At 41.3% G+C, this 27728-nt stretch overlaps 1 protein-coding gene across 1 annotated transcript in view; it reads left to right on the top strand.

Annotated features, from left to right (window-relative positions):
• The window catches only part of LOC150044729 (uncharacterized), a 34471-nt gene extending 12888 nt beyond the window's left edge, over positions 1 to 21583 (top strand). The window contains exons 2-6 of the mRNA XM_090321025.1: positions 6408 to 6534; positions 7166 to 7252; positions 17336 to 17386; positions 20252 to 20478; positions 20975 to 21583. Of these exons, the coding sequence (XP_090177151.1) occupies positions 6408 to 6534; positions 7166 to 7252; positions 17336 to 17386; positions 20252 to 20274 (288 nt within the window). The 3' untranslated portion in view covers positions 20275 to 20478; positions 20975 to 21583. The remainder of the gene's footprint in view (positions 1 to 6407; positions 6535 to 7165; positions 7253 to 17335; positions 17387 to 20251; positions 20479 to 20974) is intronic.
• Positions 21584 to 27728: the final 6145 nt, after the last annotated feature.

The raw sequence follows: 27728 nt of genomic DNA, 5'->3' as shown, positions 1-27728 counted from the left end.
TAGTTTCCTTCCTGTTATAATCTTGATTTCTAAACTTTGCTAAAGCAGTAAATAGGAAATACTGTGGTTGTGTGGCTGGAAGTTTGGCCTAGTAGTAGAGTGCTTGTCTAGCTTGCACAATACCCGGGTTTGATTCCTTGGGACCACATAATTAGAAAAAGCTGGAAATGGTGCTGAGGCTCAAGTGGTAGAATTCTAGACTTGCAAAAAATCCAGGGACAGTGTTCAGGACTTATTACAGGCAGGAGCCATCAAGCATCAAGGTCCCCTGAAGGTTTAGAAGTACAAGTAGCATTATGGCTCAAGTGATCAAGCACCAGCCTTGAGATGAAGATTCAGGGGCAACACCCAGTTCAAGTTCAAGCCCTACGACTGACCAAAAAAAAAAAAAGAGTTTTGAAGAAGTTTCTTTTTTTTTTTGGTGGGGGATGGGTCTTGAAAGATGGGCCGTGGTGCTGTTTCTGAACTCCTCAGCTAAAGGCTACCGCTCTACCCCGTGAGTCACAGCGTTACTTCACATTTTCTAGTGATTAATTGGAAATGAGAGTCTCACATTGGGCCGAGAGTTTTGGTAGAGTGCTTGCTTAGCATGCACCAAAACCCGGATTCAATCCCTCAGTACCACATACATAGAAAATGCTGGAAAGTGGTGCTATGGCTCAAATGGTACAACTGTAGCCTGAAGAAAACCCAAAGGACAGTGCTCAGGCCCTGAGTTCACAGTCCCAGGACTGGCAAAAAAAAGAAAGTCTTAACGTTCTTTAGTGCCAGGGCTGGTTCAAAGCCAGCCTGGTCACTGAAGTCCAGAAGACTATTTTTTTTTTTTTATCCATAGGACTATTATCTCCAATTAACCACCAGAAAACCAGAAGTGGCGCTGTGGGTCAAAGGATATGTTGGTATCCCTGAGCTGAAGAGCTCAGGGACAATGCCCAGGCCCTGGGGTAGGGTGGTGGCCTTGAGCTAAAGAGCTTAGGCACAGCTCCCAGTCCCACAACCAATGCCCAAATATTTTGTAAAAATGTTTGAATGAAGGGTTCAAAATTTATCCATATGATGATTTGGTTTCAATGCTATTTTGAAATTGGATATATTTTAGGTAAAAGAAGGGGTGCTCAATATGGATGTTAGTTGCAAGGATGATTTTGTAATTTTTCTTTTGCGGGGGTGCGGGGGTCAGGGAGGGATCATGGGGATTGGATTCTGGGCCTGGGCAATGTCCTTGAGCTCTTCTGATTAAGGCTATTGCCCTAATCCTGGGCCTAGGTATTATCCCTGAGCTCTTCAGCTCAAAGCTACTCCCCTACCCCTAGAGCCTCAGCCCACTTCCTCTGTTCTAGAGTCTTTATAGGCTAGGCTGGCTTTGAATTGATCTTCAGATCTCAGTCTCCTGAGTAACTAGGATTACAGGCATGAACCACTGGGCCTGGCTTACGATTTTGTAATTCTTGCATTGAGGAAAAACTGTTATTTGAGTTCAAACTGTTATTGGAGTTCTAAGCAGTAGCTCAGTCTGCAGCAAGCTCCAGCTTGCTCTTGGCCCCGCTCGCTCCGGCCCGGCCCTGCTCCTGGCTTGCTCTGGCCCCGCTCGCTCCGGCCTTGCTGGCTCTGGCTCGGCTCGCTCTCGCACGCTCCGGCCCCGCTCGCTCCGGCCACCACTCGGTTGGGCTCTGTTCACTTCAGTTCAGCTCGCTTCTTTCGCTCTCTGTCGCCGTCGCCGTCTTGTCTCTGCCACTTTTCCGGTTTGGTTGTGTCTCGTCTCTGCCACTTCCGGCTTGGTTGTGTATGTGGGATACCGAGGAATCGAACCTGGGTCTTTGTGCATGCTAGGCAAGCACTTTAACCGCTAAGCCAAACTCCCGGGCCCTCCTTTAAAAATTCTTGTTGATACCTGGTGATCCTATTTTTAACCTCTGCATTTTCTATGGCTTTTTCCACTTGAGAATGTTACCAATATGGATACTGTTCTCATTATTTATGTTCTGGGCAAATGACAATTTCTCCACTAGGATAATGAGCATGTTTTACATGAAGTAAAATGAGACTGTTGTGGTGTCTCATTTATATTATCCTAGGTACTCAGGAGGCTGAGACCTGAGGATGTCTGTTCAAAGCCAGCCCAGCCCTCAAAGCCAGCCCAGCCAGGCATTAAAGACTGTGAGATTGTTACCTCCAGTGAATTCCTAGAAAACTGGAAGTGGGGTTGTGGCTCAAGGGGTAGGGCAGTAGCCTTGATCTGAAGAGCTCAGAGACAAAGCCCAGTCCCAAGGCTATGGTCGTAGCTTAGAGCTGAAGAGTGCAGGGACAGAGCTCAGGCCCAGAATTCAAGCCCCATGAGCCCACCCACCTCCCAAAAAAGAGAGTCCCTAAACATGTATTTCTGAACAACCGATAAAACACAATGCAACACATCTCCATTTTCTGCTGCTTTGTGTAGTTTACAGGAGATCAGAGTCTCTCAGACTCCCTCCTGCCCTTGGCCTTTAGTTTCTTATCCTCAGAACTCTTGACTTCTGAGTAGCAAGGATTACAGCCATGAGCAAGCAATCACTACCTAATTACAATGCCTTCTTTAAATACCCTCTAATGAAAAGGTATAGTCTAATATGGAAACTTAAAATTTAAGTAACATATGAGACTGTCATCTTCTGCTTCTTTTTGGCTGAGCATGGTTGGTTGGGATTGAGTCAGTCCTGTGAGCATTATTTTATGATGAGTCTTTATTAGGCCCTGTATCTCCAGCAGCATGGCCAAGGTTCTTCATGTGACTGTTGATGAAAGTGAGCATCAGGAATGTCTAGGCCTGTGTTTGTGCCATGCTTACTGATGTCTCTTTGGCCAAAGCTTGTTAAGTAGCAAATTGTGAGTCATTGCACAGGGCTGGTCTGCATATCTGGATACTGGTAAATGTGCCGTTTGACTACCTTTGCAGCAACATTATAACACAAGACATATGTACTGTATACTTGTTTCCTGAAGAACTTTGGGTGCAAAAAGCTCACCATGCATGCTTTTGATGGATTTTGAATATGTAAATGAATGATACAGAGCACAAATGTCCAATGGAGTCCTAGGATCCTATATATTACTAGAAATTATTTCAGGACTGGGAGTTTAGCCTACTTACTGGTAGAGTGCTTGCCTAATAGGCATGAAGAGTCTGGTTCAATTCCTCGGTACCATATACAGAGAAAAAAAAGCTGGAAGCGGTGCTGTGGCTCAAGAGATAGAGCTCTTTCCTTGTGAGAAGCCAAGGACAGTGCTCAAGCTCTTTTTTTTTTTTTTTTCTTCAGATCATGGGATTTGAACTCTGGGCCTGGGTGCTGTCCCTGAGCTCTTCAGCTCAAGGCTACCATCCTACCCCTCCAGCCACCACCCCATTTCCCATTTTCTAGTGAATTATTCGAGATAAGAATCTCATGTTCATTAGTGCCCGGGCTAGCTTTTGCCCGGGCCTGCCAGCAGCAAATTGGGGTTCCTGAAATAGGGGGCAGGGACTTGAAAAAATAGAAGAGAGACAAACACATGGGGTCTGGGAGGTCTGCAGCCCAGGTAAAGACTGCGGCCCCGTTTATTTTCAACTCAAGGCCTATATCCCTTCTTGAAACCAGGGAACTTCCAGGTGTTACATTCACATCGTAAATCTCAGGTCATTTAAACAGAATAAGGCCAGAAAATAATAAGACAATAAAGCAATTGTCTGATACAAATCAAGGTACAGTTTGATTCCACTCTGGCTCCCAGCAGGCTTCAAATCTCCATCCTCTGATCTCAACCTCCTGAGTAGCTAGGATTACAGGATGGAGCCATGGCGCCCAGCCCATGTATAATGTTTGAGCAGGAAAATCTGGGGCAAAAATCACGCAGGCTCTTCTTTTGACTACTTCATTTGCCTTCTCTCCCAGCTATACTTCCAGAATCTTGTGGTCATTGTCAACAGGAAGAAAGAATGAAAGAATCTCTGGTGAGTTGTTTCTTCTTTCTTTATTTTTGCCATCCTGGGGCTTGAAGTGAGGGCCTGGGCACTGTCCTTGAACTTCCTCAAGGTTAGCACTCTACCACTTGAGTCACAATACCACTTCTGGCTTTTTTTTTTTTTTTTTTTGGTCAGTCCTGGGCTTGAGCTCAGGGCCTGAGCACTTTCCTTGGACTTTCTCAAGGCTAGAGCTCTACCCCTTGAGCCTCAGCACCACTTCCGGCTTTTTTCTATGTATGTGGTACCGAGGAATCGAACCCGGGTCTTCATGCATGCTAGGCAAGCACTTTAACCACTAGGCCAAACTCCCGGCCCACTTCTGGCTTTTTTGTATATTTGGTAGGCAGACTCTCTTCCTCCCCTCCTCTTTTCCTCATTTCCTTTTCTCTCATTTCATCTCCTCTCTACACCATTCTTGTTCCTCCTCTTCATTCCTTTCCCTGCCACGTTGTTCCCCTTGAGTCTCTGCCATTTGTTTTTCTTTTCACCTTATGTCTGAGGTGAGGACTTGCTTTGCTTCCACAATTGGTGTCTAACTTAGAAACATGTGATGCACCTGCCTCTGTCTCCATCATGACTTTCTTGTACTACTACTGGAGATTAAACTCACACTCATCACAGTCAGCTCCTTCTTTCACTGCTGGTACTATCATTTGAGCCATGACTCCAACCTGTTTATTAGCTGATTAGTTTGAGTTTTCTACCCAGGTTGGCTTCCAGGCCTCCGTCTCGTTAGTAGCTAGGGTAGGATACCAGTCCTGACCCAGAAGTATTTATAATGTTTTGTTTTTCTTACCTGAACATTTAAAAGTACAAAAAGGTCCATGAAACTCTTATCTCCAGTGGGCCACAAGTAAACAGGTAGTGGCACAGTGATTCAAGTGATAGGGGACTACCCTTGAGCTGACAAGCTCAGGGACAGTGCTCATACCCACAGTTTAAGTCCCATGATACACCAAAAAAATTCTAGTATGTACTTTTAGGTCACATTCCTCTTTTTTATTTATCTGTCCTTCTTGTGGTGATCATAGATCACATTTTTCTTTTGTTATCTTGAATATTCCTTATGCATCTATCAGTGTACCTCCCTCTTTCCTTCAAGACCTTTTAAAATGCAAATCTGGTAAATAAATATTTTATTCCCCTGCAACATGTATTCTGCATTGTAAGAAGTAACAGATTTCACAGAAGTTCATGCTAGCAATTCTTTTTTATTTATCAGTATTGGAATCTATGACCACACTTTAATGTTTAGAAGTTTAATTACAAAAATGGTTAACAGAATATATTTCTATTTCGGTAAATAACTCAAATTTTATAAGGACCAAATAAATCATTAGCACATCTTTTTTCTTATTTTTTGGGTAATGTATAGAGGGTTTATAGTTACAATCATAAAGTAGTGCGTGCATTATTTCCTCAAACCTTGATAGCCCTTCTCCTATTTTTGTCCCCTTTTCCCCCCCTTACCCCTTCCTCATTAGTCAGTTCTTTTTTTCCATTTTTTATGTTTTTGGGGGGTCATTAGACTTGAATGTGGCCTTGGGTGCTGTCCCTGACCTCTTCAGCTCAAGACTACTGCCCAACTCCTTGGGGTGGGCATTGCTCTGAGCTTTTCACCTCAAAGCTTCTGCCCTATGCCTTGAGCCACAGCCCCATTTCCCATTTTCTATTGATTAATTGGAGATAAGAGGCTCAGGTTCTTTAATGCCTGGGCTGGCTTTGAACTGATTGTCAGATCTCAGCCTTCTGAGTAGCTAGGATTACAATTGTGAGTCACTGTGTTGGCTTTCATTAGCTACTTCTTGAGTATAGTTACTCCCTCTAACATCCACCTGGACACTGTTCATTTTGCTGAACTACTAATGTGATATATAATCCACAAGGTGTCCAGTTGAGTGGCTTGAACTTAGGGCCTGGTCACTGTCCTTGAACACTTTTGCTCAAGGGTAGCAAATGCCACTTTTTTCTATGTATGTGATATTGAGGAATCAAACCCAGGTCTTCGTGCATGCTTAGTGAGTATTCTACCACTAGGCTACACTCCTGACCCTTTGAGGGTATTTTTTTATTTGCCACATCTGGGGCTTGAACTCAGGGCTTGAGCACTGTCTTGGCTTTTTTCCCCTCAAGGCTAGATCTCTGCCAGTTGAGCCACAGCACCCCTTCCAGCATTTTTTTCTGTGTGTGAAGTACTGAATAATTGAACTAGGGTCTTGTATATGCTAGGCAAGCATTCTACCACCAGGCCAAACTTCTGCCCATAAAATGGTAGACACTTTGATGCTTAGTTCTCCCATTGAATAAGCAACACCACAAGACACAAACATTTCATATTGAGATAGAAACAGATGGAGAAGACTGAAAATCCAGAGTTGGTGTTCTCATGACTCAGGGATAATTAATTTATAGAATAAATGTTCCTTCGCAGAAGGTGGTGTCATTTGATGATGTGGCTGTGGATTTCAGCTGGGAGGAGTGGCAAGACCTGGACGTTGCTCAGAGGACCCTGTATAGAGATGTAATGCTGGAGACCTACAGCAACCTGGTGTTCTTGGGTGAGCAAGAAGTCACATTAACTTTCAAGTTTAAATGCGTTATTTTTTAGTAGATATATGAATATTTGTTATTTATGTATAAGATTCCATTCCATGTGAAATGTCATTTCTAAGATAAACTTGAATTAGTTTATGAAAGTCAATAACTGACTTTCTTGCCCGAGTTGAGTTAATTATTGTGGGTGGATATTCACGATAGAATAGGACATATATCACTATTGTAAGAATGATTTGGAAACCATTAGTTTCCAGTATGTATTTATAATCCAAATCTGATTCCTGGTACAGGGGATTATACCTGTAATCCTAGCTATTCAAGAGCCTGAAATCTGAGGATTTTACTTTGTAACCAGCAAGGACAAAAATTCCCCATGAGATGCTTATCTCCAATTAACCTCTCAAAAACTAGAAGTGAAACTGGAACTCAAACTGACAGAATGTTTGGGTTGACTAAAGAGCTGATCAGGTTGAGGTCACAAAACCAGTAAAATAAATTCAAAGCTGGGAGAAAGTCAACCATGTGAGACATGAGAAATGGGATTCAAAAACAACTGTGTGAATAGGATGTCTGAGCTCTTACACTACTGATAACCCAGATAATCAATGGTTCTCAACTATTTCTTATTAACAGGGAATTGTGTTTATAAACCTGAATTGATTCTCAAGCTGGAGCAAGATGAACCATGGATAAGAGAAACCTTAGAGAAGACTTTCATAGGTGAGCTAATGCATTTTGCACAGTGGTTTCTGTTAGATCCAAGGATCAGTGAGTAGCTTCAACTTGTGGTAAATTCAGCAATAATATTATTTTTCCTGAGTCCTACATGTGGCAGAGAGCTAGGTGATCTGTTGTCTCAAAGACTTGTCAATAAAGAATTTGTATGGAGACATCCTAAATTCTGTGTGGCAGTAAGTTAAAGTTATCAATTCTCTTCCTCTTTGTGGAAGTTACTCTAAAACAAAAAAAGAAAATTAAAAGTGTAGAAAGACATTCTTTTTTTTTTTTTTTTGGAAAGTAGGGTTATGCAGGTTAATGAAATAAGTCCTCCAGGGTGTTATTCTCTCATTAGTAAAGTAGCTTCTGGTGATAGGCAGAGATTGTGATCCAAAACCAAAAGTTTTGGTCAAGAGAAGATGATTAACTAGGTGGTCAGCTGGAGTATCTCGTCTTCCATGGTTCTGACTGGAATGACAGAAAAGCAATTTTGATGGGGGTTGGTCTAAAATTAAGAGAAAAGCATTTTGAAATTCCCTAAGATTTTTAGTGAGAAGTTAAAAGAGATGTAGCTATAAATCCTTACTCTCAGGAACTATTCCTGCTTCAGTGAATAGCGAAGGAAAGTCTAAACCACTCTAATGGTCTCTTCATATACAAATACTGCTGTACTTCACCTAACAGTTGAGAAGGAAAACATCAATATATAGAGAGATGATTATACTAAAAGTAGGCCTGGAGTTTGGTCTGGTGGTAGAGTGTTTGTCTAGCATGTAGGAAGATCAGATTCACTTCCTCAGCACCAAATTCAAAGAAAAAGCCAGAAGTGTTGCTGTGGCTCCAGTAGTAGAAATCTAACCTTGAGAAAGCCCAAAGTTTGTGCTCAGTGTCTGAGTTCAAGTCTCAGGACTGGCAATAAATAAATAAATAAATAAATAAATAAACAAACAAACCAGCTATTCCCCAATAATAAGTAAAACAGCATCTGAAAAAAACTTTAAAAACACTAAAGTGCTTAGCTGAAAACTCTAGTAATGTGTAGTTGAATAATCTGGGTAAAAAGGACATATAAAAAAGAAGAAAAAAGGCCGGGTGTTTGGCCTAGTGTTAGAGTGCTTGCCTAGCATGCACGAAGATCCGGGTTCAATTCCTCGGTACCACATATATAGAAAAAAGCCGGAAGTGGTGCTGAGGCTCAAGTAGTAGACCTCTAGCCTTGAGAAAGTCCAAGGACAGTGTTCAGGCTCTCAGCCCAAGTCCAGGACTGGCAAAAAAAAAAAAAAGAAGAAGATAAAACTGAATTACTCAAGAACATTATTTTCCATTGGAAAATATCAGTATTCCTTCCTCAATTTGTATGGAGAAAATCATACCTTTCTCATATCAGTTCCCACTTTGATACTTCAAAATCTCTTACAGTTCCGATTGGAGAAAATATCTTTAAATTTAGAGAATCTTTGTATCTCATTTATATTTTTGTATTTTTTTCTATGACTTGTTTTAGATGTCCAGGAAATGGAGGATGTGATTAAGACATGCTTGGAAAGTCCACATGAAAGTGTGTGTGAAGTAGCAGTCACAAATTGTAACACCATTGAGGAAAGAGTAAGATTAGTAACAAGTTTTCATTTGAGCTCCAAACAAAAACCAGAGCTAATTAGGAATAATGGAAACTCCTTAGGGATCAGGACCAAGGAGTTCATTGAGTATCAGAATGTGCTTCTCTCTAGTAAGCCAGATGAGATGCATTCTGTATACAGGCCTGTGGTTGAAGAATCTGCCAGATCTTCAAAGCATTTGAGTCAACAGTATATGCCAATTAAGCTGCAGGATTTTCAGTATGGTGGAGAAGGCAAGGTATTAAACCCAGAGACTAAATTCTTGAGATCTAATTGGATTTGTATGGCAAAGTCCTCTGATAGCCATGAAAAATATAGAGAAGAGTATGATAAATCTGTTGTCCTTGCGCAAGAAATAGTTCAGGGAGGGACAAACTCTTCTGAATATACTATATGTGGAAAAACATACAACTTAATACCTGCAGTCACTACACATCTGAAGAAGTACACAAGACAGAATTCTTGTACATGTACTAAATGTGAGCAATCATTCAGTAAGGAAGGACACTTTACAAGACCTCAGAGCACATTCTCGAAGAACTTCATCAAGTATAGCAAATGTGCAAAATCTGTCGCTCAGAAGTCAGACCCAACTTTTCAACCTCAGATGCCCACAGTAGAGAAAGTCTGTGAATATGAGGAATGTAGGAAATATTCCAGTCAGAAGGTTGCTCTCAGTACCCATCAGAGAATACAAAAGGGAGAGATTCCTCATGAGTGTGACAACTGTGGGAAGTTTTTCAGACAGAAGACATACCTTGCTTTGCACCAGGGAACACACACAGGAGAGAATCCTTATATGAATGTTACAAAAGTAGGAAGTCTTTTCACCCAGAAGAAAGAACTTTGTGTTCATCAAAGAACAGACACAGGAGAGAAACCTTATGAATGCAATAAATGTGGGAAGTCTTTGACCAGTAAGTTACAACTTTGTTTTCATCAGGGAATGCATACAGGAGAGAAACCTTATGAATGTAAGGAATGTGGAAACTCTTTCACCTTTAAGTCACACCTTTCTGTTCATCAAAGAAAACACACAGGAGAGAAACCTTATGAATGTAAGGAATGTGGAAAGTTATTCGGTTATAAGTCAAGCTTTCAGCTTCATCAGAGAACACACACAGGAGAGAAACCTTATGAATGTAACAAGTGTGGGAAGTCTTTCACGCAAAAGTCACACTTTAATGTTCATCAGAGAACACACACAGGAGAGAAACCTTATGAATGTAACATTTGTGGACAGTCTTACAATGAGAAATCAAAACTTACTAACCATGAGAGAACACACACAGGAGAGAAACCTTATGAATGTAATAAATGTGGAAAGTGTTTCACCTTCAAGTCATACCTTTCTGTTCATCAAAGAACACACACAGGAGAGAAACCTTATGAATGTAATAAATGTGGAAAGTGTTTCACCTTTAAGTCATACCTTTCTGTTCATCAAAGAACACACACAGGAGAGAAACCTCATGAATGTATCATTTGTGGAAAGTCTTTCACTAAGAAATCAAAACTTACTGTCCATCAGCGAACACACACAGGAGAGAAACCTTATGAATGTAATGAATGTGGAAAATCTTTCTCTCGGAAGGTTAGCCTTTGTGACCATCAGAGAACGCACACAGGAGAGAAACCTTATAAATGTAACAATTGTGGAAAATCTTTCAGAAAAAAGTCAACTCTTAGTGTTCATCAGAGAACGCACACAGGAGAGAAACCTTATGAATGTAAGGAATGTGGTAAGTCTTTTACTTTTCAGTCATACCTTTCTGTTCATAAAAGAACACACACAAGAGAGAAACCCTATAAATGTAACAAATGTGGGAAATCTTTCGCGCGGAAGGTAAGCCTTTGTGATCATCATAGAACACACACAGGAGAGAGATCTTATGAATATAACAAATGTGGAAAGTCTTTCATGGAAAAGTCACACTTTAACGTTCATCAGGGAATACAGACAGGAGAGAAACCTTATGAATGTAAGGAATGTGGAAAGTCTTTCACTAAGACATCAAAACTTACAATCCATCAGAGAACACACACAGGAGAGAAACCTTATGAATGTAAGGAATGTGGTAAGTCTTTCACTAACAAATCAAAACTTACAGTCCATCAGAGAACACACACAGGAGAGAAACCTTATGAATGTAACAAGTGTGGAAAGTGTTTCAGGGATAAGTCAAGCTTTAATGTTCATCAAAGAACACACACAGGAGAGAAACCTTATGAATGTAACATTTGTGGAAAATCTTTCACGAAAAACTCAAACCTTCATGTTCATCAAAGAACACACAGTGAAGACAAACCTCATCAATGCAAGGAATGTGGAAAGTCTTTCATTAAGAAGTCAAAACTTACTATCCATCAGAGAACACACACAGGAGAGAAACCTTACGAATGTAACAAATGTGAAAAGTGTTTCAGGGATAAGTCAACCTTTAATCTTCATCAGAGAACACACACAGGAGAGAAACCTTATGAATGTAACAAGTGTGGAAAGTCTTTCGCGAGAAACTCAAACCTTCATGTTCATCAAAGAACACACACAGGAGAGAAACCTTATGAATGTAACAAGTGTGGAAAGTCTTTCACCTTAAAGTCGTACCTTTCTCTTCATCAAAGAACACACACAGGAGAGAAAACTTATGAATGTAACATTTGTGGAAAGTCATTCACTCAGAAATGCAAACTTACTCAGCATGAGAGAACACACACAGGAGAGAAACCTTACAAATGTAACATTTGTGGAAAGTGTTTCACTAAGAAATCAAACCTTACTTACCATGAGAGAACACACACAGGAGAGAAACCTCATGAATGTATCATTTGCGGAAAGTCTTTCAATACGAAATCAAACCTTACTGACCATGAGAGAACACACACAGGAGAGAAACCTTATCAATGTAACACATGTGGAAAGTGTTTCAGCTGTAAGTCAAGCTTTAACGTTCATCAGAGAAAACACAGGAGAGAAACCTTATGAATGTAACAAATGTGGAAAGTCTTTCAGTCAAAATTCAAGCTTTAATGTACATCAGAGAATACACACAAGAGAGATACCTTACGAATAGATCATTTGTCGAAAGTCTTTTACTCAGAAGTCAGACTTTACTGTCATTTGTGGGGATTGATCTCTTGGAGTGGGTGTTGTCTCTGAGCCTGTCAGTTCAAGATTACCATCCTACCACTTGAGCTATGTGCCAATTCCTTCTGATTTTAGGTGATTAAGGGATGTGTATCATATAGTTCCGCTGGCCGGCTGCTGATGCTGCTGCAGTGGCTCACGCCTGTAATCCTAGCTACTCAGTTGGCTGAGATCTGAGGATCAAGGCTCGAAGCCACCTAGTACACAAGGGGACCTGGGCCTCTTGTCTCCTATTAACCTCTAGAAAACAGGAAATGGGGCTTGGCTCAAGGGTAGGGTAGTAACCTTGAGTAGAAGAGCTCACAGACAGCTTCCAGGCTGAGCTCAAGCCCCAAGACCAACAACAACAAAAATTAAACTATACTCCAGCATTCATGCAATTATTATGGGCAAGAAACAATTTTTCTCCATATATTTTTTATTGTAATTAATGTAAGGGTTATATTACATTCCCCAGATGGAAGTTGCATTACTTCACCTACATTGATACCCTTTCTTATGTCTTGGTCCCCATTTCCCACCCCCAAGAAACATTTCTTTTTTTTTTTTTTTTTGGCAATTGTGGGGCTTTTAAATCTGGGCCTGGGCACTGTCCCTGAGATCTCCACCTCAAGACTCCTGCCATACCTTCGGGTCTCAGTATTGTCCCTGAACTCTTTAGCTCAGGGCTACCGCCCTACCCTTGATGCCACAATGCTACTTCCCATCTTCTATTGTCTAATTGGAGAAAAGGGACTCTTGTTCTTTAGTCTTTGGCTGGCTTTGAACTGCAGTCTTCCCATTTGAGCCTCCTGAATAGCTAGGATGACAGGCATGACCCACCACACCTGGTTTAGAAAACAATTTTTTTCATTGTGGGACATGGGGCTTGAACTCTGGTCCTGGGTATTGTCCCTGAGCTCATCTGCTCAGGGCTACTGCCTTACCCCTTCAGCCACACGCCATTTCCTCTTTTCTAGAGATCAATTGGAGATAAAAGTCTCATGGTCTTTAGGTGTTTAGTGCCCAGGCTGGCTTTGAACCTCAATCCTCAGATCTCAGACTCTTGAGTAGCTAGGATCACAGGCATGAGAAACAGCGCTTGCCTACAAAACAATTTAATGTAAACTAATCATTACTTGTTAGTCACTGGGCCTCATCCAGCAAGATGTCAATTCCTGGAGCTACTGTAATACGTTGGAGAGGTTGTCCTTGTTGCTGTGAGGAATGCCCACCTGTGAGGTCGAGATCTTCATCAAGTAATCCAGAATATTATGGCAGAGAACTTTGTCTGTGGTCGCCAAACAAGGGGACCCTGAACTAGAGCTAATGAAGGTTCTGGGGTAATTCTTTTTTTTCCCCTCAGTTGTGGGACTTGAACTCTGAGCTTGGGAATTGTCCCTGAGGTCTTGGGCTGAAAGCTACCACCCTACCCGTTGAGCCACAGGACCCCTTCTGTTTTTCTAGTGGTTAGAGATAAGAGTCTTTTGCCTTCTCAGTTCTCAGCCTCCTGAGCATCTAGGATTAAACATTCATTTACAACATAATATCATGTATATTAAAAATGAATTTGTCTACATAATAATTGTCTACTGTGCAAAACCAGCAGTGCTTAGCTTATTATACTTTTGGTCTTTGTTATCTTTTATGTTTCCGCATGAATCTTCGAATTTATTTTCTATTTCTTGGGCATTGCATTCAATCTGTATTTTGGCTTTGAAGAGGATGGCCATGTTCTGTTGGGAGCCAGAACATGGAGCCAGGCTGTCCCTTGAACCTGCCCATCTGAGTAAGATAACCACACTAAGAAGTACGCTGGTGCCATGCCTAGGAACTTTTGTGCTACATTGTCTGCATTGTGAACTCCCTGATCTCTTTGATTTATTGCTGTATTGCCTTGTCCTGCTTAACTGATCTGAGATTTACTCTATGAATGTAACCCCTGGCAGTTCCCTGGTTTAAGTGATCTGAGATTTACCTTATGAATGTAACCCCTGGCAGTTCCCTGATTTCAAGAAAAGTATATAAGCCCTTTGTGGAAATAAATGAGGCTACAGTGTTAAGCTCACAGCCTTCTTGGGCTGCTGTCTTGTGCTGTAGTCCTCTTGAACCCCATCTGTTTGTCTCTTTTCTATTTTTTCCTAGTCCCTGCCCCCTATTTCAGGAATCCAGGTTTGCTGCTGGCTGGCTCCGGCAATGTTCATGGTAATTCACCCAGTCTGTGGCATGAGGGCTTTCCATCTTCTGGTGCCTTTCTTCAAGATTCTGTGTTTCTTTTTATTTATTTTTTGTTGATTTGGGCCCTTGAACTCAGGACTTGTGCATTGACTTGTCCCTTGAGTGTCCTTGTGCTTAAGACTAATACTCTACCACTTGAGCCACAGCCACAAATATTTCTGGTATTCATGTAGTGAATTGGATGTAAGAGTCTCAAATGGATGTTTCCTCCTGGGCTGTCTGCAAACCACAATTCTCCTATCTCAGACTCCTGAGTAGCTAGGATGACAGGAATGAGCCACTGTCACCCAGCTATGTTTCCTATTTGTATATAACACATGCAAGACTTTTTAAAATTTTTTCCTTAAAATATATCAAAGTATGTTCTATGGACCACAATGGGTCTGTTCTGATGAATGTTTCATATCACCTGAAGGTGAGCCAGCACTCAAATTCTCTTACTGTTGAAGGAAATACTGTACAAATACTAGTTAAGCCTGGTTGGTACTTTATCTATTAATTTCAGAGTGCTCCAGTGACAACCAGGCTGCTAACTTAAAATAAAAAAATGAGTGATCTCACAGTTCAGAAGGAATAACATCATCTAGTATTATTATTAGTAGTAGTAGTAGTAGTAGTGGTAGTAGTGGTAGTAGTGGTAGTAGTGGTACTGGATCCTGGGGATTAAGCTCTGGGCTAGGCACTGTCCTTGAGCTCTTCAGTCACAGCCGTGTGTCACAGCCCCACTTTACATTTTCTAGATATTAATTGGAGATGTCATTGCTTCCATGGATACACACATAATACCTATATTAGTAGTAATTGTTTGCCAATGTTAGACCTCAGTGTTTACAGGCTTTCTGTAGATATAAATTATCCTTTAAAAAGGAGAAGATATATGCAGGTTTAAATCCTGTCTTCTACTATGGTTGCTTTTAATCAAGTAAGCATACAATAGAGAAATATGAAGGGATATAGGAATGTTGGATATAGGAAAACATTTTGGGCTGGGTTCTGCAGACTCATGCCTATAATCCTAGGTACTCAGGAGTCTGAGATCTGAGGATCACAGCTCAAGGCTAGCCCCTGGAATGAATTTCTGTAAGACTATTATCTCCAATTAATCACTAGAAAACTAGAAGTAGCTCTATGGCTCAAGTGGTAGAATCTAGCATTCTTGAGCTGAAGAGCTCAGGGACAGTGCCCAGGCCCAGAGTTCTCGCCCCATCACAGACAAAAAAATAAAAATGAAAAGAATGAAAAAAAGATTTTGGAAGTGACCAATGAAATAATGGGAATATAATTCAATTTCTGAAAGAAAAGGGAAGGGGTTGGACTTGGTACATGAAGCAGAGCATGAACCTTGGTGTTCATACATGTTTTCACAGTTGCAAACACATGAGGTTTTATTTAACTGAAAAAGCTGCTCAGTGAAAGCTTCTCGGGCTTCTCATTTCTTTCCCGATCCCCTCCTTTCCTCTATATTCTTGACCCATATCCACACTGACAAATGATCCTGAATAATCCTAAGCAGCAGACAGTCCCATTTTACTAACGGTCAATCTATATCTTCCTAGTTGCCTCTGGAACCTTGCTTAATTCTCTTCCTAAGCACGGGACAAATGAAGAGGACAAATCAAAAGTATTGGTGTGAAATTCAAGCATTGCCTTTTTATTTCTTTTCCCAATGAATTGCAATTTGATCAAAAAATATGTATATAATTAATAAACCAGTTTACTTAGCATTCAGGTTCATAGTTCATGCCCAATAACCAAGAAAAATAAATAAACAAACATTTTCTGTGTAACTCTTTCAATATATTTTCAAAGGATCAAATAAATGAATTTTAAAGATAGAAAAAAGATTCCTCCATGCTCGACTGTGAGCGTCATGTGTTTCTTGGTAGCAGTAACCTTGACTTGATCAGTTTCTCTGTTTTCTAATATCATCCGCCACGGATCAGGTGGATTTAGCAGTTTCTGAGAGAAGATAGTAGGATATGGAGAAAAAGATACCAATAGAGAAAACTGTTGCCAGGTGGGCTGTCAGCATTCAAATGTCATGTGGACTGAAGCAGCACATGCCATAGTTCAGTGCATTTATTTATACAGGCACTTGCACAAGTAAAGGCAAGTAGAGAGAGAATGTCCAGCTCATCAATTTATATGAAGATGTGATGGCTTGAAACCGAAGCTATCTGACCTTTTGTTGTAGCTTCCAAGGCTAAGAAAACTAACTATGCCTTCTAACCAAACTAGCAAGCCTCAGGTTTCCATTTTTTTTTTTTTTTTTGGTCAGTCATGGGCTTACACTCTAGGGCTGGGAGCTGTCCCTGAGCTCTTCAGCTCAAGGTTATCACTCTCTCACTTAAGCCACAGAGTCACTTCTGGTTTTCTGGTGGTTAATTAGCGATAAGATTTTCACAGACTTAAGTGCCCAAGCTGGCTTTGAACCACAATCCTCAGATCACAGCCTCCTGAGGAGCTAGGATTATAGATGCGAGCCACCCACACCAGGCAGGTGACAGATTCTGACGGGATGCTCAAGGAACTCATGTCTCTGGCTGTCAACAGTCATCTATGGATGCACCTGTGGCATTTGGCGCAAGGCAGCCTCATTCTTACTGTAATCTCTTTCATATTATTACAAGGGGATGCAGGAAGAGGTGGAAATGACAATGCCAGTGGACTAAGTCACATGAATGTGATTGATTTGGATGGTGAGGAGGGTAGAATTGTCCTGTCTCTTCTTGTGTACAGCCAGGGTGCTCCCATTTCCTTCACACTATCTATTTCAGTATACATAATATGCATAATACAGGAGAAAACTTCTAGCATTCAGAGGTTTGGATTATAGTTAGAATACATGAAATCACATGGGGCAACATGAGGCCTGAGTGGTGCTGAAAGCATTTATAGTGTGTAAACAAATAAACTTTTACCTTTCTAAGGCAATATCTTGGAAAGGTTTCACCTTCTATCAACACTGCCAGTCAGGAAAAAGCCTCCAGAATATGAACCTTTAGGCCAAACCACATCCAAACAACACACAGCACATAGCACAATGTAGTCTGATACAGGAGTGACTGAAGAACATTCTTGGCAATGTTTGTGTATCCACAGCGTGGAACAGGAAAAGATATGAATCATGTATTGAGGAGGAAGACCCTGCAGGTAAGATTCTACTTCAGTTCAGAGCCAGTGCTAAACCTTCTTGAGAGTTAGACCTTATGCATTGGTTCTGGTGACCAAAGGAGGAAAAAAAATGTGTTCTTTTCATTATTTAGTATTAGAAAGTACCAGTGCAGAGGGCTGGGAGTGTGGCTTAGTCGTTAGAGTGCTTTCCTGGCTCGCACAAAGACCTGGGTTCATTTCCTCAGTACCACATACACAGAAAAAGCTGGAAGTGGTGCTGTAGCTCAAAGCCCAAGGACAGTGCCCAGGCCCTGAGTTCAAGTCTCAAGACTGGCAAAGAAAAAAACTGTACAGGATAATTACTGTTACTACTATAGTCTCCTTTTCTTTTTAACTACTTAAAAACAATTTTGTCCATAACCTTACTCTTACTGATTCTGAAAAAGGGAAGTGGAGCCATCTGTCCGGGGATTGGGTGGTAGCTGTGTCCTGAAAAGCTCAGGGACAATGCCCAGGCCCAGTCAAGTCCCATATCCCACAAAAAAAAAAGATGCTGAGAAACTGAGGATTCTGCATAATGTTCACAATATGCATTGCAATCAATAGGTGAACCCAGTGCATTGTGCTTTTTAGCTCAGCTACTTAGAAATGTGTAAAAAGAAAGATTGTGCTCCAGGCTGACCTTGTCATAAACATAAACCCTAGTTTATGCATGTGCCTGTGTCTGAGACTTTAATAGAAAAACAAGTATAAGAATTTATGGTGGCAAGGGGCCGGGAGTTTGGCCTAGTGGTTAAAGTGCTTGCCTAGCATGCATGAAGACCCAGGTTCGATTCCTCGGTACCACATACATAGAAAAAAGCCAGAAGTGGTGCTGAGGCTTAAGTGGTAGAGCTCTAGCCTTGAGAAAGTCCAAGGACAGTGCTCAGGCCCTGAGCTCAAGCCCAGGACTGGCAAAAAAAAAAAAAAAGAATTTATGGTGGCTATTAGATCCAAACAGTACAAGAGCAAGGACTCAATATTTGCGTGCTCAATGCTGTGGACATGGTATTGGAAATATAAACACAACGACATAGACATAAAAAATGATTCTAAAGAAATAATATTTTATAACATAGATTAATGTGTATCTATGACATACAAAACCTGTCTCATTGTAATTATGTTCTAAAATCGAAGTTCCTCTGATTGTATATAGGGATTCCCTTCTTGAATACTTGTTTGTTAAATATGTCATTTGAAATATGTAAACATGAATGTTAATAAATTCTTTAATAAAAAGAGGTATAAGGATAGAAAAATTTTTCAGTACATACATAAAGGAAATGTATTTACCGAGTTATACGATAGGTTTGTATCTTAATCTAAGTCCTATCAGAAAGGAACTCAGTACATAAATGGAAAGTAGAAATCATAGTAAGTGAAGATTGATTTTATCATTATAATTATTAGGTTTATTGTGAATATTGCATTATATAGCACTGCCACCACAAACCCAATAACCTACTGCCTCTAACTACTAGAATTATACACCATCCCTAAAATATTTCTAATAACTTGACAATGTCCTCAGTTCTAATGTCATCGAAGTGTGCAGAAAATCCATGGCAAGATCAGAGAGACAGAAAGATTTGTGCAGGTTGAGAGGAATGCTGACAAGGAAGGTATTGATGTGACCTAGGAATGGCTCCTTGAAGTCCAGTCCAGGACATAACCTAGGCCTACCTGAGGAATTCAGGATTCAAAAGACAAGGTGATTTTTATCTTGTCTACGTGTACACATGGCGTGGTGGCAAGGGGTGTTTGGCCTTCAGGTTGTCTTCAGGTAGGTATTATGTGAGAAGCAGCTTAGGTCATTGGGCCCTGAGCAGTGACCCTACTTCCTTCACAATGGAATGGAACAGGGAACCCTGGTAGCCAGCACCATAACTGACAGTCTGGTCAAGCCAGCTCACTTGGCCTGTGACTCTGGAAGGGGAAAGGTGTTCTCATGCTGTAGGAGAATGTCAGGAGACTCAGGTCTCAGGAAATTGGGTTATGGGTGTCTCTTTAGAGCCTGGAGAGTTTAGATCTCTGCCCAGTCACTAGTTCAACACCTCAGTATATTTTCCAAGGGGGAAAAAAGGGAATCACAAGGCAACTGAGGGGAGGAATAGTCAAGATACATTCCTCTTGTGTGCTTTTTAGTGCCAGTGATGAGAGAACATTTTCTGTGTGGTTTTCAATCTACTCTGTCACAATTACTCAATTTGAAATGTGGTCCCATTTCCACATTTAAAAGATATATTGTGATTACACACTTGGAGAGACAATGACTCAGGAGGGCCTGTGAATGTTCCCTGTGACATGTGGAACCAGGAGGCAGGCCTGCTGGAGATGCTGGTGATGAACCTGGTCCCTGCCCACCAGAAGCTCAGGGCTACTCAGATTTCTGGACTGAGACTGGGGAATTTTTTGCATTTCCCACTGGGGTGTTGTATTGGGAATGTGGGATAAGACAAGTGTACACCTTGTCCAGTTTCCTAGACCTGGCCACCCACAGTTCATTCCCCTCAGAAGCTACAGAAGCCTCAGAAGTCTACTTACTGAGAGGCAAGGATTATAGGCACAAAACTTTGGCACTCAATTTCAGCCCATATATGGCTAAAGCACGAGGAAACTACATTTCCAATGAGTAAATAAGGTTTCAAGAGCAATCTTGGAGGCCTGTGAAGTAATGTAGACAGAGGACAGCTAGGAAGAGGGTAGACTGATGACCCTGGGTCTACTGAACCACCAGTTGCATGTGTGCATCTAAGATGAACAGCCTCTGCATGGGAATCATGGGAGAAATGGGCTATGGTGGGAGGGTCCTGATGATAGGGAGGGCAGCTGCTCACTCTCCTGTCACCCATCTGCCCACAGCACCCTTCATTCCATGTTCATGATGTAGATGGACTTTTCTCCTGATGATTTCTATGATCACAAGAACAGACACACCCTGCATGAACTCATGTTCTACGTGATGCTCAACATGCCCTCTTCGGACCTGCACTCGTGTTTACACATTCTCCTTGACCAGCTGGAAGAACCTGTGACCTATCAGACCAAGAACAATGCCGGGGAGTCCTTCTGTAGGCGCCTGAGAGCTTGTGAGTGTGCATGGACACAGAGTCCCTGGGGAAGGTCTCCTGGGCTGCTGATTGTGGTGTGTCCTTTTTTGTTTTTTGCCAGTCCTGGGCCATGAACTTAGGGCCTGAGCACTGTTCTTAGGCTTTCTCAAGGCTAAAGCTCTGCCACTTGAAGCACAACACCACTTCTGGCTATTTTCTATGTATATAGTACCAAGGAATTGAACCAGGGTCCTCGTGCATGCTAGGCAAGCACTCTACCACTAGGCTAAACTCCTGGCCCAGGGTGTGTCCTTATTACTACCAGTTTGGCACAATGGCCTTTTATGGATATTCTCTTCCAGGTAACGTGTGTTCTCTTTTAGAAAGAAAACAGGCTTAGCCACTCATTAAAAACACCCTACTTTCTATCAATGTTCAGTCCAAAGTCACATTCTACAGCTTTTCCGTTAATTCCTCTTGGCATTGTGTCACCTCAGAACTTCCTTGATAATCTTGTATTTATTTCCATTCTCAGATTTGGGCCTACAGAATGCAGTCACCCCAGAACTCAGCACCTAGAAGCCACCAGTGTTGTGACAGATGGAGATCTGGAGCCATCACTACTGCAGAATCCTGTGGATGGTGTGCAGTTTTTCATTTGTAGAAAAGCCCATCTCAGTGTTGAATTGTATGGACACTCAACTTGTTCTTAACCCAAAATGTGGCAGATCTACCTAGAGATACTTCCAAAGAAGACGAAGCAGAATTTCTTCCATTGACTTTAACACCATGTAGATCTGCTAAAAATAGTTGAAATTGGCAAAGCTTGATTGGCAGGATAACAACACCCGTGGGGTTAATGTTAAATTTCTCCATGCTTAAGTTTACGACACTCATTAAGTGAGAGTCAGGAAGAACCCCGTGTCTTTCATAAGGTGGTAGATACCTCTGTGGACCCTGAATTAGCCTTTCTGCCTGCAGGCAACTTTGAGCCAATGTAGTGTTAGAGTCTGCCTCCTCCCACCCTCTCCCACTCCCCCACCCAATGTTCCTGGCAAATATTTATGTTTGGTAATGACTGCTGTCTGTTGTCTCATGCTTATACCAAGAACTGTTTCATTAAAAGTTGAATTATGTTCTACAATTCTTTTTTCTTGGGGGTGGCAATCATGAAACATGAACTTGGGGCCTGAGCACTGACCTTGGCACTCTACCACTTAAAACATACCAGCACTTTGGGCTTTTTCTCTGTATGAGGTACTGAGGAATCAAACTATGTCTTCGTGCATGCTAGGCAAGCATTCTACCACTAGGTCAAACTCCCACCCAGCAGAATTTCTTTTTTTGGTGGAACATGAGGCTTGAACTCAACCTAGGCGCTGTCCCTGAGCTACTTAAGCTCAAGGCTACTGCCCTACCTCTTGCCTGGGAAGTGTCCCTGATCTCTTCAGAAGGCTACCCTACCCTTGAGCCTAAACCAACTTGCCCTTTTTCTAGAGATTAATGGGAATTTCAGGTCCTTTTGTGCCCATCCTGGCTTGAACCTTGATCCTGAGATCTCAGCCTCCTGAGTAGCTAGGATTACACTCATTATACATGTAACTCAGCTCCTGCACAATTCTTGAGCAGAAAACAGTGAGTAGGGGACACAGAGAGACCGGCATTTGGGGGCGTAAATCTGTGAGATTTACTGGTGAATACAGAGAGCCACAATAATCCAGGAAATGGAGAATATACACTGTGCTAAGATAGGACCCTTGATGTTGAAAGACAAAAACTGTAGTTTTATTTTTTGTTTTTGTTTGTACTTTGGCTTGATTCATGGTCACAGTGCTGTCCCACAGCTTTTTTGTTCACAATTTTTACTCTACCACTTGAGCCACAGAGCAGTTTTGAATATTTATGGGAGACAAGAGACTCTCATGATTGGGCTGGTTTTGAACTGGTAACCTCAGATCTCAGTGTAATGAGCAGCTAGGAGTACAAGTTGAGGCACTGGTATCTGGCTTCATTCTTTTATCTTTTTCCTTCCTGTATAAAAACTGTTTTGCTACTACATGTCTTCACTTCAGAAGTTTTCATCAGGAACCAGGGCCAAAATTCAGTCCCCATACAATGGAAAACCTTGTGTTGGCTACTGGTGGCTCACAGCTCTAATCCTAGCCACTCAGGATTCAGAGATAAGAGAATCTCAGTTCAAAGCTAGCCTCGACAGGAAACTCTGAGAGGCTCCAATTAACAATAAATCACCAAGAAAAAAGAAAAGAAAAAAAGCCAGAAGTGGAGCTGTGGCTCAAGTTAGAGAGAGTCAAGAGAAAATAACAAACCCGAAAGTGCACCTGGTCATGGAGTTAGATACAAATAGAGAGGGACAGAGACAGAGAGAAAGGGAGGCAGAGAGATAGAGAGCCCCAAACTCCAATATAGGATAGTGTTCAAACGCAGGAAGACCCCCTGAAACTACTTTTTTCCACACTTTCATATGGGAACTGAGCTCTGCTAACCTCAGGGCTGACTTGCAAATGGAGCTGCAGCACCGCAGGATTAGCCCAGTACTGCATGCGTAATCTTAGGTGACTTCATCATTGAGAGATACAAAGAACTTAAAGACACAACTAAGTCCTCAATTGCAGCAATGATTCAGAATGAACTTTCCTATCTTAACCTTCAAGTACTTTAAATGATGCTGTGGTAAAAGTGACTTTATAGCGCAGAGATATTGACCATGTGGTAGAGTGCTTGCCTAGCATGCACAGAGACCCAGGTTCGATTCCTCGGTACCATGTATATAGAAAAAAGCTGGAAGTGGTGCTGATGCTCAAGTGGTAGAGGTCTAGCCTTGAGAAAGCCCAAGGACAGTGCTCAGGACATGAGTTCAAGGCCTAAGACTGGCAAAAAAAAAATGACCTTATAATGGAGTTTCCATATACAGCCACAAAAACTTTAAAATTGTCTTGTGCACTTCCCATTAGACAGTTCAGATGATGCAGAGAAGCTCAGTCACACCTGTATTATTATTTAGATTGTGTGTGTGTGTGTGTGTGTGTGTGTGTGTGTGTGTGTCTCATGAATGATCTCAGGGTGTGGGTGTTGTCTGTTTCCTCTTTTTTCCCTCCAGGTTAGTACTGTACCCCTTGATGCATAACTTTACTTCCAGCTCTTTGGTTTTTAGTTGTAGATAAGAGTTTCTCTTTCCTCCCTGTTCTGGTTTTAAACTATGATCCTCATATCTCAGCCTGGTATGTAAGTAGTTTGAATTACAGGTGGCAATTATATTGAAATCATGTGATCTGCTGAGTGTTTCTCTCTCCTTGTTTTATGAAAATACATGTCCACAACATCATTTCTAAAAAAGAGGTAAAAATTTTTGTAGTTCTCTATACCAGAAAGACATATAATGTACTTAAGTGCCTAGGATAAGAATTTATAGTTGTTGAAAGATTCTTTGTTTAGTAGTATTTTGCAAAAAATTAATATATAGAACATTCTAGAAGAAAAGCCTGAAATAGAACTAGCAATACTAATGAGGAGAACAGTAGTTTTTTGTTGTTGTTGTTGTTGTTTTTTTATATTTTTTTCTTCCTTTTTTGTTTTGGTCGGTCATGGAGCTTAAACTCTGGATCTGAGCACTGTCCCAAGCTCTCCAGCTCATGGCTACTGCCCTGCCCTTGAGCCACAGCACAACTTTTGGTTTTCTAGTGGTTAATTGGAGATGAGTCTCACGGATTTTAGTGCTCGGGCCGGCTTAGAACCGGGCTCCTCAGATCTCAGCCTCATTGTTGCTAGGATTACAGGCGTTCTAACACTTAAATGAAATCACCACTTCCAGCTTTTTTCTATGTATGTGGTATTGAGGAATTCCACCCGAGTCTTCATGCATGCTAGGCAAACTAGGCCAAACTCCTGACCTGATGTCAGTTTACTTTTATGGAGAGTAAATTTAGATTTTCAAAATCAAGGTAAGGGCTGGGAGTTTGGGCTAGTGGTTGAGTGCTTGCCAAAACTCAAAAGAAGTCCTGGGTTCCATTCCTTGTTACCACATATATAGAAAAAAAATTCAGAAGTGGTGGTGTGGCTCCAGTGACAGAGCCCCAGCCTTGAGAAAGCCCAAGGACAGTTCTCAGGCCTTGAGTTGAAGGAATGGACTGGCAAAAAACCAAAAACAAAAACAAAAAAATAAGAAAAGATACTAGCGATAATTTTCTGATGTCTTTCACCCAGGTCCCCACATTTAATCACATTGCTTTAATATTTTCTGTGTATTTATGTGGCCTAGTTTTTTTTATTATTTTGTTTTCATACTGGCACAAGAGCTCAAATTCAGTACTTTGCCACACTGACTGAAGCCAGGCATTGATGGCTCATGCTTGTAATTCTAACTACTCAGACTGAAATTTGAGCTTCAAAGTCAACCTGAACAGGAAAGATCATGGGACTCTTACCTTCAATTCAGACAAAAACTCCAAAAGTGAAGCTGGCTTGACTGGTAGAGCACTAGGCTTGAGCAAAACAAAGCTAAAGGATAGGTATCAAACAATAATTCCCAAGCCTGGAGTTCAAGTGCAAGTACCATCACACACATATACACAGACATATACATATGCATTGTCAGTATTCCCCAAAGCACTGTGATTCTTTTCAATGTCCTCCTGAAGTGCACTTTCTCATTTTCATTCATTGGTGATGTTTCCACAGGGAGAGCAGAGCATTGGTTGTGGCTTTTTTTTTTCTATATATGTTATATCCAAAAATCGAAACCTGATCTTCGTGCATGCTAGGCGACCACTCTAACACTCGGCCAAACTCCCAGCCCCCAAATGGAGGAATTACTTGGTAATTTCCTGCTTATATTCCTGGAATTGTTTCTGCAGTCTGCTTTAACCTCTTTAATCATGGCCAGAATCATCTCCTTGATTGGAGTCATGTCCCCCATCTCTTCAGGTGTCTTCTTTTGACAGTGACTTTGCTCTTTTCCCTTTGCTCTTGTTTCCTTTTGGGATTTGTGTGGGGCTGTCATTATTTATACCTTTAGTGATTTGTCTCTGTGATTTTTGCATTGGGACTTCAGGGCTTGCTAACTACTGTTGTAGGTTTGCTTTGTGGTCAATACTGGCAGTCTTTACTTGGTTTGGGGCTGGTTGGTCTCTGGGTACCTGTATAGATGTGTGGTTCTCAGCCCAATTAATTCTGCTGCTGACTTCCTGTAGGTGGGCACAGGTGTGGATTTGTTTCTTTTGATGTTTCTGGGGTTAGGAAGAGTGAGCAGCTGATTTTTATAGTGGCTCACAATTATCTGTGGGAGTACTTGGGATTCGGCTGCAGAGAGCTATTGCTGCAGCTTGTCCACCAGGTTCTCAGCAGACAGAATATTAATCCTTTGACTCCTGGGGCCAGGGATTTGGCCTAGCGTAGACTGCTTGCCTAGTCTGAATGAAGACTCGTGGTTTATTTCTCAGTACTATATACATAGAAAAAAAGCCAGAAGTGGTGCTGTGGCTCAAATTGCTGAGCTCTAGTCTTAAGAAAACCCAAGGATGGTATTCAGGCCCTGAACTCAAGCCCAGGACTGACCAAAAAACATTAATCCTTGGATTCTTTCATTATCCCTATTACAATCCAAACCAGTACCTTCAGGTGTAAATTTGAAAAAAAAAAAAGCAAGTTATGTGCTCTGATGGGATATAAAACCTTCAGCAACCATCCTGTTTGTAGTTCTGCCTTTTCAAGGTTTCCTTGGATTGACATTTTGTAATTTGTTATTTTGTTATACTCTTTGAAGTAAGAAAGTGAAAATTCTGTCTTACAATCAAGAAAGGTATGAGGAGAATTTAAATGATGATGAGGCAACTGGAAATCAGCAAAATCTAAGAATTAATCTTACCACTCTAGTTTTTCTGTCTCTCTCTCTCTCTCTCTCTCTCTCTCTCTCTCTCTCTCTCTCTCTCTCTCTCTCTCTCTCTCTCTCTGTCTCTCTCTCTCTATATGTATATTATATATATGTATGTATGCATTTTTAAAGCTGCAGACATGAGTGGTACTGCTATAAGTTAAGTGGTAGAGTGCTAGCCTTGAGTTGAAAATGCCCAGACCCAGAGTTCAAGTGCCATAACTGACCAAAACTCATCTGTAAAATAGAGGCATGGCATTAATTATTCACAAATAAGGCCACTCTTAGGTAGAAGTTTATAGCAAGAGGGTAGGAACATTTCAGGAACCAAGCATACTATCCAACTTGTTGATTTGTGTGTGTGTGTGTGTGTGTGTGTGTGTGTGTGTGTGTGTGTGTGTGTGCCTGTGCCTATGCCTGTACTAGGACTTGAAATCAGGGACTAGATTCTGGCCTTCAGCTGTTTTGCTCTAATTTGGTGCTCTATCATTTGAGTCATATTTCTACTTCCAAATTGTAAGTAGTTAATTGGAGATAAAAGTCTCATAGCTTTTCTTCTAAGCTTACTTCAAACCTTGATTTTCATGTCTCATCCTCTTGAAAAGCTAGTATTACTGGCATGAGCCCCTGGCACCTGTTGTTCTGTTGATTTTTCATTCTTTTCCTTGGCATAGGGATCATTTTAGGCTTTATTCTTTATTGTGTGTGTGTGTGTGTGTGAGAGATTATTTTACACATGGAAATTCTGTCACTTGGAAGTGCTATCTTTATATCTGGAGAGCCTTGTGAGTATTTATAATTGATGTACCTGATCTGATTATTTATGAGAATATTTGTTAATGTTTAACTATGCTTTGTTGTTGTTGTGGTTGTGCATTTCTCATTTATGAGGCTTAGAATCAGAGCCTAAATGCTGTTGCTGAGCTTTTACCCTCAAGGTTAGCACTCTACCACTTTGAGCCATAGCTCCAATTCCTATTTCATGGTGGTTAATTGGAGATAACAGTCTCAGGGACTTTCCTGGCAAGGGTGGCTTTGAACCACAATCCTCAGATCTCATTCTCATGAGTAGCTAGTAGTACATAAGCCAGCAGCATGCTGCTAGTCGAGTGTCATTTCCACTCTTAGGTCCTCATGGAGTCCCCACTCCTGCACCTTCTATATTTCCCTCTCCTGATAGGCCTCATAGGAAATACCCAGACCCCTTTGTTTCTGACACAGAAGGCAATTCTGTGTCTTATACGGTAATTATCCAATAATTGCTCTCTAAATTTTATTTGCAATTTACTAAGCAAGTGTGCTCCTAGATTTTCTGCATAATAGTAGTACATTATCTATGGGGAATTTAGTGTAAAATTGATGAAAGAGGACCAGGTTCTCGTGACGCAGGCTTGTAATTGTA

The sequence above is a fragment of the Megascapheus bottae genome, chromosome 29, assembly GCF_031878675.1.
Source record: "Megascapheus bottae isolate mThoBot1 chromosome 29, mThoBot2.hap1, whole genome shotgun sequence".
NCBI lineage: Eukaryota > Metazoa > Chordata > Mammalia > Rodentia > Geomyidae > Megascapheus > Megascapheus bottae.
This window is presented reverse-complemented; position numbering and strand designations above follow the sequence as displayed.